We start from the raw sequence: 13,396 nt of genomic DNA on the forward strand, positions 1-13,396 counted from the left end.
ATGACATGGGTGGGGAATATCTTGTTTTGGATAATTGAATGCAGGATAACAGTTTAGCCAAGCATCGGGCCCTTGCGATCTTGTCTGGGTAATCAAAGTTCCTCTGTAAATGATTGCTGAAGTTCTAAATTGTCGCCTTTTCGTAGACCCCGAGATAACCACCAAACTGGTACTGAGCCTGTTAACATCTCTCAACTACAAATATAGGCTTGTAGCATGTTTCACCTTATTTTCTGTAGTATTGATGTGTTAATTGCATACTAGCTGCTTTATTACCCTTTGTGGCTCCCAGGATTTTTTTCCCCTGAGGCTTAACTGTACAGAACTATCAAACACATCCTGAGATTTCTTCCTGAGCCCCAGAACTATGTTCTCCTAGCACGACCAAGACAACTTCCTGTTCAGAGGCTGTTGAACTGTTTCGCAAGACCTATTAAAACATTTTTTAGAACAAATCCTGCCCTGAGTAAGCTGAATCAAGTGTAGTAACCAGAGCTCAAAGGTGGCTAATATTGAAATAGTAAGTGCCCTGAATGTTGCATTATTGAAAAAAAATAATGGTGGGGTGGGGGTGGATTGAAGCTGTTAAAACCATATTGTTTCTGCATTGATTTTTTTTTTACTATTACTTTTAAACAGTGTTATGTTGCTGTTAGCCTTGCACCTGTTACTGTTTACTATGATCGCCATGCTGTTGTTCACTCGAGTCCAGGTAAAGCAACTTTCATAATCAAGTTACATGTCATTAAAATATGTACACAGGATGATTAAGGGAAAAGACCAAATATGTTTGCAAATTGTTTATTCAGTTCTTATTTCAAGAACAAAGCTTAATAGATTGGGGTTACTGAGTTTTGAGAAGACTTATGGCTCCGGTTGAGGTTCTGGATGTAGGTTTGTTTGCTGAGTTAGAAGGTTTTCAGACGTTTCATCACCATACTAGTAACATCTCCAGTGAGCCTCTGGATGAAGTGCAGGTGGCATAGCCTGCTTTCTAATTATGTTTAGGTTTTCTTGGGTTGGTGTCACTTCCTGTTCTTTTTCTCAGAGGTTGTAATGGGATCCAAGTCAATGTGTTTGTTGATAGCATTCTGGTTGGAATGCCATGCTTTTAGGAATTCTTGTGCATGTCTCTGTTTGGCTTGTCCTAGGATGGATGTGTTGTCCCAGTCAGTGGTGTCCTTCATTTGTATGTAAGGATACTAGTGAGAGAGGGTCACATCGTTTCGTGGCTAGTTGGTGTTCATGTATCCTGGTGGCTAGTTTTCTGCCTGTTTGTCCAACAGTGTTTGTGACAGTCCTTGTATGGTTTTTTTGTAAATGACATTAGTTTTGCTCGTCTGTATAGAGTCTTTCAAGGTTGGGGTTTTCTAGCTTTTTAAAAACTAAACCAGTGCACATGACTGATTTTAGTTATTGTTGTAATGTTACTGAATGTTCCCTGCTGAACTATTTAAAAATCTGTAGAGGAAATTTATCAGGCACCTACTGTACTTGTTTTCTACCTTTTTTTCTGTATGTTTTCACTCTTGAATTTTTTTGAGCTCTGTCAGCTGGTTAATTTAAAACCTAGTATGATGCATGTTTAAACCTCTGCTGCACTCACAATTGGAGTGGGGACCAGCCTGAATAATGGTAAGGTGCCTTCAGGAAGGAGAGTTTTGTATATTTAGATTGGAGTCTTGTTGTGTCACTTGCCTCTATTTAATTCTTAATGCCAGGCAATCACTTGTGTGACTCTCCATTGGATTTAATAATTTCTGTTCTCCTGAAAGACTAGAACACTTTTGGTTGAGGGAATGGGGGGAGAAGAAGTTAAAGAGGAAGATCTTTTAAACAAAAATGGGATGTTTGTGACAATTGTGTTGGAAAATTCTTACAGACAGTGATATTTCAGTCAGAAGTTGACTCCCAAACCACCTGATTGTAAGAGAATTACTGAGGCAAAAACAGAACTAGACTTTTTACCTTTGAATATGACCACCTCTTGTGTATTTTGCACAAATTCCCCTACAATTGGCAACATGGTGGCACAGTGGTTAGCACTGCCTCAGTGCCAGAGACCTGGGTTCAAATCCTGCCTCAGGCAACTGTGTGGAGTTTGCACATTCTCTCCCCATGTCTGCATGGGTTTACTTCACTTTCCTCCCACAGTCAAAAGATGTGCAGGTCAGGTGACTTGGCCATGCTAACTTCACCGTAGTAAGGTGAAGGGGTAAATGTAGGGGAATGGGTCTGGGTGGGCTGCTCTTCGGAGAGTTGGTGTGGACTTGTTGGGCCGAAGGGCCTGTTTCCACACTAAGTAATCTAATCTTAGTGTATTCAGTGCAAATCGCTTTGACAATATTTCCTTTCCTCTTGAAATATCCTGCAGACAGCTGAAGATGATCAAGAGTGGAAGACTTATTTCCGAAATTTGCCAGAATCTTTGACCTCATTATTAGTACTGCTGACGACTGCTAATAACCCTGATGGTAAGGGTTTTTGTTTTCAATGTTAATCTTCCTGCTCACTAACTTTTGGAATTGCCACCTGGCATGTAGATAGTTCATAAACTGGTTTCCCTTCAATTGCTTTCTAATATCTAATCTGAATGAAATGCAGGTAATGAAATAACAGATTAATCTTTCAAATGTAGCATTTTGTCCTATAAAATGCTACACAACTTATTTTACAAATAAATCACTTCCTATTTTTATCAGTTCTAACTCATTCTTTCCTCCTCCTAAACTTATTGAGGAAGCACTAGGCTATTCAGCCCCTGAACCTGTTCTACAGTTGAATTAAATAGTCAGCAGGTGTTCAGATACTTTAATATCTTGATACCTTTTTTTTAGTTTCATAACTTTAAATGAACAGAGAGGTAAACTTGACCTAGCATCAATGTTTGTATGTGGAAGTGTTCAAAACTACTTTGCCTACCAAGGTTATCTTGTTTGTTGCATGTACGTTCTCTTTTACCCCATGCCTTGCAAACGCCATTACTATGAATCCCTCCGTTGTCAACATTTACTGGGTTTCGGTTTCAGTAACCGCTAAGGTCAGTGACTGTTCTTCGAACCTTGGTCACCGAGTATGAGTGAAGTGAGAGCAGGAGGGCACTATATTTTTCCTTGGTGTTGCACTGAATGGCTAATCACTGGGATGTGATGACAGAATCTACTACCTGAAATGACCTTTCGAAAGGTACCCTCATCCCAGACTTTAGTTGACAACAACTGAGCTGACATGATTCACAACTCCTCAAAAACCTGGCCTCACTCCCTGAAAATGGGTGGAGTCGTACATATTACCGCTGCAATGGAGCCTGACAGTTTGGAAGTGCTGGGTGCAATGCTGTGCCCTCTGTCAGTAATGTCTTTAGACACTCCTGAAAATCAAATGGTCCAGGAATAGTGTTGGGCATGTTGCAGTTGTGACTCACCCACTACCCTTTAAAGGGCTCCTATGTCATTCCTGACTTGGCAAAAGTCCAGGCCTTTATCTTTAAGGTTCTTGTACCTGGACTAAAGGGGCAAGGTTGTGTGCACTTTCAAACTGAGAAAGAAATGCTTTCCTGCAGTTGGTGTGAGAATGTAACAATAATGGTGGTTTTTTTTCCCCTTTAGATGTATCTTCATTCTAAAGACTAAGTAGCATGAGAGTTTTGTAATGTTTGACCAAAAATAGCTTTGAATCTGCAACACTTGGTCTGGATGGTGTTTAATAATGTGACCTGGTTGCAGTCATTCTTGGATAATTGAATTATTCTGGTTATCTGACACTTGAAATGAAAAGGTACAGCATTGCTTTCTGGCTTGCCTGCTCGCTCGCTCACATTTTCTCTCTTTCTCCTGATAGTGATGATCCCAGCCTATTCACTCAATCGAGCCTATTCATTGTTCTTCATTACCTTCAGTCTTATTGGTAAGGCTTTGTTTTTAATTTATGTACAGACATGGCTTGCACATTTTTGTTCAGGCTAAAAGCCTTAAAACAACATTGAACAGGTAATGCACAGACTGTGTATCCTCCAGTTTTGATTGTGGACTGAATTGGAAAAAGGACTATGTTATGACAAAAAGATTGAGGAAGGAATTTGCTGTACTTCCTAAAAAGCAAGTTGCTGAAACTTATTGTGGGTAGCATTTGCACTATTACTTTGTTCAAACAACAGGGGAAGATTTTTTGGTTAGATTACTTAGGCTGAAGGGCCTGTTTCCACACTAACAAGTCCACACCGACCCGCCGAAGCGCAACCCACCCATTCCCCTACATTTACCCCTTACCTAACACTACAGGCAATTTAGCATGGCCAATTCACCTGACCCGCACATCTTTGGACTGTGGGAGGAAACCGGAGCACCCAGAGGAAACCCACGCAGACACAGGGAGAATGTGCAAACTCCACACAGTCAGTCGCCGGAGTCAGGAATTGAACCTGGGTGTCTGGCACTGAGGCAGCAGTGCTAACCACTGTGCCACCGTGCCACCCTAATTTGTACACTGCCCTGATGGTTTGGGGGTGATGGTGACAGGCTGCACAAAGTGAGATGTGCTGGCAGTAGGTGGATGTTAAGTTGGAGTTTTGGACACTGCCTTACAAATTATCTTGCTCCTGGGTAGCTGAACAGTGCTGATGGTGTACCTCCAGTGAAATACCAAAAATCTGGTGAAAGCCAGTTGCTGTAGGTTGTTGCTTTTTACCGAATAAATCCGACATCATTTGTGAGCCGATTGCTCTGTGCCTTCCATCAGGAGCAAATCATTGTGAGCAAACCTGAAGGACCAGATCACAGCAGAAAGATGTGGAAAAACAAAAAAAATCGTAAGATGTGACATTAGAAACTTGTATCAGTTAACCTAAAGACCTAACAGAATGAGAGAGCACACCTTTTTTTTGTTTTGGCCCTCAAGTACTTGCCTTTGTTTCCCTTCCCCCTTATTCCATTGTTGGCTCATCACCCGAGCCTTGAGTGCCTCTTGGCTGCTGTTCTTTTTTTTTTTTCAAGCATTGCATATTTCTCACCAGTCCTTAGAAAACCAAGCATTTTTAGCAAAGATTATTTTCTTCCCCTCTTCCCCCCCCCCCCCCCTCTTTCTCCCCCCCCCCCCCCCCCCCCCCCCCCCCCCCCCAGACACTGTAGGTTATGTAAAAAGATGCTGCATAAAACAGGTTGTTTAATTTGAGTATGTGCATCCACCTTTTTCCAAATGGTAAGTGAATATAATAGAATATTCTGTATCTGAGTGAGTTTTAGCCATTTTAACTTCAGTATTTTATCTTTGGTTACCACTGCATGTTGTTTAGGGCTTGGAACTGCTTGCCTAATGATGACCTTGTAAGCATTAATGATTCGTTGTAATTTGTTGGGGCGGCATGGTGGTTCAGTGGTTAGCACTGCTGCCTCAGAGTGCCAGGGACCCAGGTTTGATTTCAACCTTGGGTGACTGTGTCTCTGTGTGGAGTTTGCACATTCTCTGTCTGCATGTGTTTCCTCCGGATGCTCCGGTTTCCCCTCTCAATCCAAAAGATGTGCAGGTGAGGTGAATTGGCCATGCTACATTATCCATAGTGTTAGATGCATTAGTCAGAGGGAAATGGGTCTGGGTGTGTTACTGTTCAGAGGGTCAGTGTAGACTTGTTGGGCTGAAGGGCCTATTTCCACACTGTAGGGAATTTAATCTAACTCTAATCTAAACTGATCTGGGTCCATTCATGTCCCTTTTATCTTTGGACCAATGTTTCTTCCCTTACCTGGTCAAGTCGACATGCGGCTCTAGACCCATAGCAGTGCGTTGACTCTAACTGCTATTGGGCATTTGGGTTTGGGCGATAAATGCTGGCCTAGCCAAAATTCTAAATGTGGAATGATCCTTTCACACAAAAAAGAAAAAAGCTATTTGCTCTTTTTTTAAAAAAAAACACAGCCAGAATATTGGAACAGGAGTAGGCCATTTGATCCTGAGTCTGATATCCAGTGTGGTCATGGCTGATTGTCCAACTTTGGTCCCCTGTGCCTGCCCTCTGCCCACATCTTTTGAATGCTTTAGCCCAAAGAACTATATTTAACTATGACTTGATAAGTCAATGTTCTGACCTTAACCATTTTCTGAAGCAGCAAATTCTGCCGTGCTCCGCGTGAAGAAATGTCTTGGTCCTAAATGGCCTACCTTGTATCCTTTTATGCTGACCCCTGGTACTGGAGTCAATAGTCACCTATCCTGCCTAGTCCTGTTTTGAGTCTTCATAGGCTTCTGTAAGATCCTCTCATTCTTTTAAACCCCAAGTGAATATACACCTAAATAATCCAGACTCTCTCTCTGCTCTTGTTAATCCTGTCGTCATCCCAAGAATCAGTCTGGTAATGTAACTGGTAATGGCAGATTCTACATTTAAAAGTTAGCAGCTTCTAAAAGCCTTTTAAAATTTATTCTTTCATGTAACTGAACATGCTTAATTTCTGTATCTTTCAGGGACATACTTGTTAATGAATTTATTGACTGCGATAATATACAACCAATTTCGTGGCTATTTACTGGTAAGTAATCTGTTCTAGGCATTTTTAAAATGGCAGTTGTCTTCAGATGAATTTTCACAGCAATGTCAACATGCTTAATTTATTGCATGTCTGTAATGAGGCAGCCAATTGTGTAGTTTGGCTATTTTCACTTTCAGAATTCTGAATCCAGAAATGAGGAAACACACTGGGTATATAGTAAGTGATTCCTCTTCTTTTTGAAGGTTGGAGAAAATTTGATTTCAATGTGGTTTTTTTTGTTAAATTTTCATCCTCAACTTTTTGGATGACTGTTCTGAACTGTTATTTAAGGCAGTAAATTGGCTTCATCTTCTTGTTTATAGTTCCTTTGACTCTTCCAGTGTATAGTCCATGTATTCCCCTGATTAGTTCTTCACACAATGTGCACCAGTAGAGTCTGCCCTTTTTATAATTGAGAGTGACTCGTCTCTCTGCTTGTAAGTGTTCATATTACTGGATTGTAAACCAAACATGAATGCATGTCTTGGTCTACCCATTTGTAATTGGGATTGGTGAAATTTGTGATGCATATGTTTGTATCTGGTTGAAGAGAAATTTAGTGTCTGCTTACAAGACTTAGTTCACTTCAAACTTAAGGTGAAGGATGGCATTTTTACATAGATGCTTAGCATTTTGAGATTTTTGTAACTTTACAGTAAAAGATGTAATATTGAAATAGTGTGAGGTAACTATTTGAAGGCATTGTATCTTTCGTAGCTTTTAAAGGCACTAACAAAAGAATGCATGTCCGTCTGGTAACTGATTTTGAATACTGGATTATTTTAGTTATGTTGCCATCTTTAAGTGTTAGGAGCATCTTGTTTTCAGCAAAATTTGAGGACATCTTTTCTTTTAAAGAGAAACTTATTTCTTATCATTCAACTTGTTGCCAACATTTCAAATTGCAAACCAAATTCTGCTCTGAACTTTTAGAAGTTTTACCACAGCCTCCATTTAAATGCTCTCCTGGTTATATTGAACTGTACAGCTTGAGGTGGTAGTGCCTGAGATTCTCTAGCTGAGGACCAACCTTTTCAGTCTCAACAGGTTTCCTGGTACTTGAGAATTTTGCGTAACTGCTTTGAGTATGATAAGAAACTCTAACTTTTATATTCAATTGAATCTCTATGAAATGTTTTTCTTAAATCTAACAATAACTCCAACAGTAATTGTGGAAAAGTTGGCTAAGGCAGAATTTTTATTTCAGGTTGTTGAATTTCAAAATCCAAGACCTTTTTAAATTAAAGAGTAAGTTTAGTTCCAAGTCAATCAAGGATCATTTTGGATTTTTGAAATTTTTTGGCAATACATGTATCTCTTCGGTTTTGCTTTCAGAAGATCTCTAATTTTGGCTGTTTATAAACATCACAAATATTAGTGGTACACCTTCTTTTTCTTTGCTTTTAGTTCAAACCTTAAGTTGAAGGGCACTTTCTCACCCCCTTTTTTCCCCCCCCCCCCTCCCAAATAAAATGGATTAGTCATTATGTGCTATTCCTACTTTTTTAAGATAAGGGCTTGCATGAAATTGGGATTGCCAGCTCATGCTAAAAATTAGCAGCATGAAAACTTTTGATCATTCAGCTGAACTGTAATTTTACAGGTCCAGGATCACATCTGTTTTCTATTTCACTGCACAGCACTCTCTCTATTCATCCTGAAGTGTGGTTAAGCATGATGACTTCACATAGAACATTACAGTGCATATATGCCCTCTAGTTCGACAGGTTGGCACAACAATCTGAAGCCCATCTGTCCTACACTATAAATTACAATTTTTCATCCATATGTTTATCAAATGACCATTTAAATATCCTTGAAGTTGGCAAGTCTATACTGTTGCAGGCAGTGCATTTCCACCCCCCCCCCCCCCCCCCCCCCCCCCCCACCCCCCTTACTACTGGGTAAAAGAACTACCTCTGACGTCTGTCCCCACTCAATTTGAAGCTACTTCCCCTCATGCTAGTCATTACCATCTGAGGAAAAAGGCTCTCTGTCCACCCTATCTCATCCTCTGATCAGCTTGTATGTCTCAATTAAGTCACATCTCCACCTTCTCTCCAATGACAACATTCTCAAGTCCCTCAGCCTTTCCTCCATAAGACCTTCCTTCCATACCAGGCAACATCCCAGTAAATCTCCTTTGAACCCTTTCCAAAGCTTCCACATCCTTCCTATAACGTGTTGACCAGAACTGTATGCAATAGCCCAGGTGTGGCCGCACCAGAGTTTTGTACAGATCCAGCATGACCTCCTGGTTCCGAAACACTCTTCCTCTACCAATAAAGCTAACATACTGTATGCCTTAACAGCCCTATCAACCTCGGTGACAACTTTCAGGGATTTATGTACATGGACACCTGAGATCTTCCTGCTTATCTACATTACCAAGAACCTGACCATTAGCCCAGGACTCTGCATTTCCCTTTGCTCCTTCTAAAGTGAATCACCTCCCACTCTTCCACATGAAACTCCATTTACCACCTCAGTCCAGCTGTTCAGCTTATCTATGTCCTTCTGTAACCTGACACTATTCACAACTCCACCAATCTTGTGCAAATTTACTAATCCTGCTATGCCATCAACCAGGTCATTTATAAAAATGACAAGCAGCAGTGGCCCCAAAACAAATCCTTGTGGTACATCACTAGTAATTGAACAGGATGAACATTACCCATCAACCACCATTCTGTCTTTCTGACTTTTGATCCAAACTGCTAAATCATCCTCAATCCCATGCCTCTGTATTTTGCACAATAGCCTACTGTGGGAAACCTTTATCAAATGCTATTTTCACCACATCAGCCACTTTACCCTCATCCACCTGTTTGGTTGCCATCTCTAAGAACTCAAAGTTTGTGAGGCATGACCTACCCTTCACAAAACCATGTTGACTATCCCTAATCAACTTCATCCTCAAGATGATAACCTTTTCCAACACTTTACCCACAACTGAAGTAAGGCTCACTGGTCTATAATTACCAGGTTGTCTCTACTCCCCTCCTTGAACAAGGGGACAGCATTTGCCACCTTCCAGTCTTCTGGCACTCATCTTATAGACAATGATGACATAAAAATCAATACCAAAGTTTGTGCAGTCTCCTTCCTGGCTTCCCAGAGAACCCTAGGAGAAATTCGGCCCAAGGAATTAATCTATTTTCACACTTGAGCCATTCTGCAATGTCACCTCCTTGAACCTCAATCCCACCTAGTCTAATAGTCTGTATCTCCGTATTCTCCTCAACAAATATTAGTCTTTTTCCAGTGTAAATAATGACAAAATTCATTTAGTGCCTCCCCATCTTCTGACTCCACACACAGCTCTCACTGCTATCCTTGATTGGCCTTGATCTTTGTCTATTTATCCTTTTATTCCTGATCTACACATAGGATCAAGGAAAACCCTCAAGCTTTATCTGGCAATGACTTCTCATGACCCCCCCTGGTTTTCAGTGCACTCAAGTCTTTCCTGGTTAACTTAACTCGTGTCCTAACTGCACCTTCACATAAGCAGTCTTCTTGACAGAAGATTTAACTTTAACCACAGTTCTTGCGCTCGACCACATGCTCCCTGCCTGATAGGTACATGCTTATCAAGGACATGCAGTAGGTGTTCCTTGAATAAGCTGCACGCTTCAGTTGTGCCCATCCCCTGCAGTTTCCTTTCCCATTCTATGCATCCTAAATCTTGCCTAATTACATCATAACCTTGCCCACAACAATAACATTTGCTCTGCAGCATATATACCGATCTCTTTCCATTGCTAAAGTAAACACCAATGAGTTGTAATCACTATCACCAGTGTTTATTTACCTCCAAATCTAACACCTGGCCAGGCTTATTAGCCAGTACAAAATCCAGTGAGGCCTCTCCCCTTGATGGTGTGCCTACACATAGTGTAAGGAAACCATCCTGCACACATTGGACAAAAACTGACCCATCTAAATACTCAAACAACAGTATTCAGTCAATATTTAGAAAGTTAGAGTCACCCATAACAACTATCCTGTTACACTCACTTATATCCAGAATGATTTTTGCTGTCTTTTCTACATCTCTGGGACTATTCAGAGGCCTATAGAAGACACTCAACAGGGTGACCTTTTTTCTTTCCTGTTTCTAATCTCGGCCCACACTACCATAAGCCATGAGCATATTTTCTATGTTTTGTTGTTGCAAAAAGTTTCCACCCTAGCTGCCTGAATTTCTGCCTTAAATCCTCATCCCTTTTCCTACCTATATTGTTGGTGTCTGTGGACCATAAATTGGAGTTGAGCAACTAGAGAGTAAAGCTAAGAAATCGTGTACAGGACAGCCCTTGGTCCCTCTGTTGTGCAAACCTTTTATCCTAATCTTGAGATCAAACTAACCTATGCATCCTTTATTTTATTACCTTCATGTGCCTTTTAAGTGTCACTTAAATGTCCATAATGTATTTGACTTCATTCTATGCACCCATCACTCTGAAGAATCAACCTCTGACAACTCCCCTATATCTTCCTCCAATCACTTTTTCTAATTGTGCCCTGTTGTGATGACCATTTCTGCCCGAGGAAAACATCTCTATCCATTTTATCTATGCCTCTCATCAACTTGTACACCTCTATCCAGTCACCTTCATCCTTTTTCTCCAATGAGAAAAGTGCTAGCTCTTTCAGCCTTAAGATGTGCCTTCGAGTCCAGGCAGCATCCTGGTAAATCTCTTTAGCCTCTCTAAAGCCTCCACATCCTTCCTACAATGAGGTGACCAGAACTGAACACAAATATTCCAAGTGTGGTCTAACCATGGCTCTGTAGAGCTACAGCATAACCTTGTGGCTCTTTAACAGGGGGATTGAGTTTATGAAAGCCAGCACACCATATGCCTTTAACAACCCTGTCAACTTGGGTGGCAATTTTGAGGGATCTAGGGACATAGACCCCATGATCCCTTTGTTCTGCTACACTGGCAAGAATCCTGCCTTTAACCCTGTTTTGAGACAAAAACTGTAGATGCTGGAATCCAAAAGTAGATGAGCAGGAGGCTGAAAGAATGTAGCAAATCAGGCAGCATCAGGTGGGGAAATCAACATATTGGGTGTAACATTACTTCAGATCTGGGGTTAGGTGTAAGGGAAGTTGCAGATAAAAGGGTTAGGTTGGCAGGGCGATGAAGTAGGGATAGAGGAACACAGGGTGTGACCTGGTTGGTTGATGGGAGAAATGATCCCTGTTGGTCGCTGGAGGGGAGGGGCTGGGAAGGGAGACGAGTGGTGGAAAGGCAATTTGGAGGAACAACATCTCCTCTTCTGTCTGGGCAGCCTACGACAGGACTCCATTTGAGTCCTCATTTTCAAATAACCTCCCTTCCCATCATCAAACTCCCTTCTAGCCCCTACTCCCTCTTTCCATTCCTCTCATTGACCTGACTTGTCCTGACCAACCAGGTTGTACCCTCTACCCATGTTCACCTATCCATACTTCACCATCCTGTTTTTGTGTGCCCCCCCCTTCATCTGCAGCTCCCCTTACATCAACCCTGAAACCTTGAAACTCAACACTTTCTCTGCATGGATGCTGCCTGACTTGGAGAACTGCAGTATATACTGTTTTCAGTACAGATTCCAGCATTTGTAGTAGTTTGCTCCTATCTAGAATGAAGGTTAATTTGGCTGGATATCACTTAGTGCACCTTAAATTGAGTGAAGGAACCAAATGGGGAAAATAAATTACTGTATCACAGGATTTTCTACTCTTGAAATTTTGAATTACTACGAAGTAGTTATTGCTGTTTTTTTTTCTTCAGAGTTCAATTCAGACATCGTTAATTCGGAGATGTTTGGGAATTCGAGGAGCATTCGAGGTGCTTTGCTGTGAGAGTCCAAGCAAAACTGGAAGAAGAGGTTCTATGTAAGATTAGTGAATACTTTTTAAGAGACTTGTGCATTTGTTTCAAGAGCTCAAAGGCAACATGCTTAATGTATCCCATTGTTGAATCATTTAAATTTGCACCATATTTTTATGACTTGATCGTTGATTGAAGGTAGCTACAATATTGCAATCTTTGACAGGTTGAAAGGAAAAATCATCTGACTTTATACTGATTTGAAATGAGATGTTTTGGAGAGTGAAAAATGGGCTAGATGTCAAAAGTGCATTGCTCTGACTGAATCTGGAGTTAATGCAAGATGTGAATGAGTGGTGATTTGGCACTAAAGTTTGAGACATTGCAAAAATGTTCACTTTGCTGATTGAATGGGGATGGAAACTCCACTTTTGTGCCAAGATCGAAAGTAGAATGCTTGATGCCTACAATTAAATGGTTTTAAAATGGCCCTTTTTTTTCAAATCAGTAGAATGACTGTGAGCACCAACACAGTGCTGCAAATCCTGCAGAAAGTGAAAATGTCTTCAGCGCACAAGCAAGAAATGATCAAGGTAAATGTTTTTTGTCGAGCTGAGATATAAGGGATGATCTGGTGGTTCTTTGCCACAAATATGATGGCAATGCTGACTGCCTCCCCTTTTTTGTTATTGTAGTCATATGAGCCAAAATTCTCCTTAAAGAAATACTCATGAAGCCCTTATCATCTTTGGTCCCTACCTAAAGCTATACCCTAGCCATTGACCTCATCCCTCTTGCTGTTGGTCTAGGGCTGAACTAATTGTTTGCCAGAACTGACAGCCAGACTACTGTGACCCCTAGGACTCATAACGGCACACAAACCAACAGCCACGCTCAGACAACAACTTACTAGAACAAAGGAGCCAATACCCAACATGAGCAAAACTAATGTAGTTTATAAAATACCATGCAAGGACTGCACAAAACACTATATAGGACAAACAGGAAGACAGCTAACAATCCGCATACATGAACACCAACTAGCCACGA

At 41.0% G+C, this 13,396-nt stretch overlaps 1 protein-coding gene across 6 annotated transcripts in view; it reads left to right on the forward strand.

Annotated features, from left to right (window-relative positions):
• Window positions 1–13,396, forward strand: part of tpcn2 (two pore segment channel 2) — a 55,074-nt gene that overhangs the window by 13,596 nt on the left and 28,082 nt on the right. For 4 of the 6 annotated variants that reach the window (XR_009645670.1, XM_060839121.1, XM_060839124.1 and 1 more), the window contains 6 exons: window positions 640–712; window positions 2,375–2,474; window positions 3,841–3,906; window positions 6,457–6,521; window positions 12,308–12,411; window positions 12,855–12,939. Coding sequence is in view for 5 of the 6 variants with exons in the window: in XM_060839121.1 (XP_060695104.1) it covers window positions 640–712; window positions 2,375–2,474; window positions 3,841–3,906; window positions 6,457–6,521; window positions 12,308–12,411; window positions 12,855–12,939 (493 nt within the window). In the remaining variant the exon portion in view is untranslated. The remainder of the gene's footprint in view (window positions 1–639; window positions 713–2,374; window positions 2,475–3,840; window positions 3,907–6,456; window positions 6,522–12,307; window positions 12,412–12,854; window positions 12,940–13,396) is intronic. The other 2 variants (XM_060839122.1, XM_060839126.1) reach the window with 1 other exon arrangement.

The sequence above is a fragment of the Hemiscyllium ocellatum genome, chromosome 18 (assembly GCF_020745735.1).
Source record: "Hemiscyllium ocellatum isolate sHemOce1 chromosome 18, sHemOce1.pat.X.cur, whole genome shotgun sequence".
Classification (NCBI taxonomy): Eukaryota; Metazoa; Chordata; class Chondrichthyes; order Orectolobiformes; family Hemiscylliidae; genus Hemiscyllium; species Hemiscyllium ocellatum.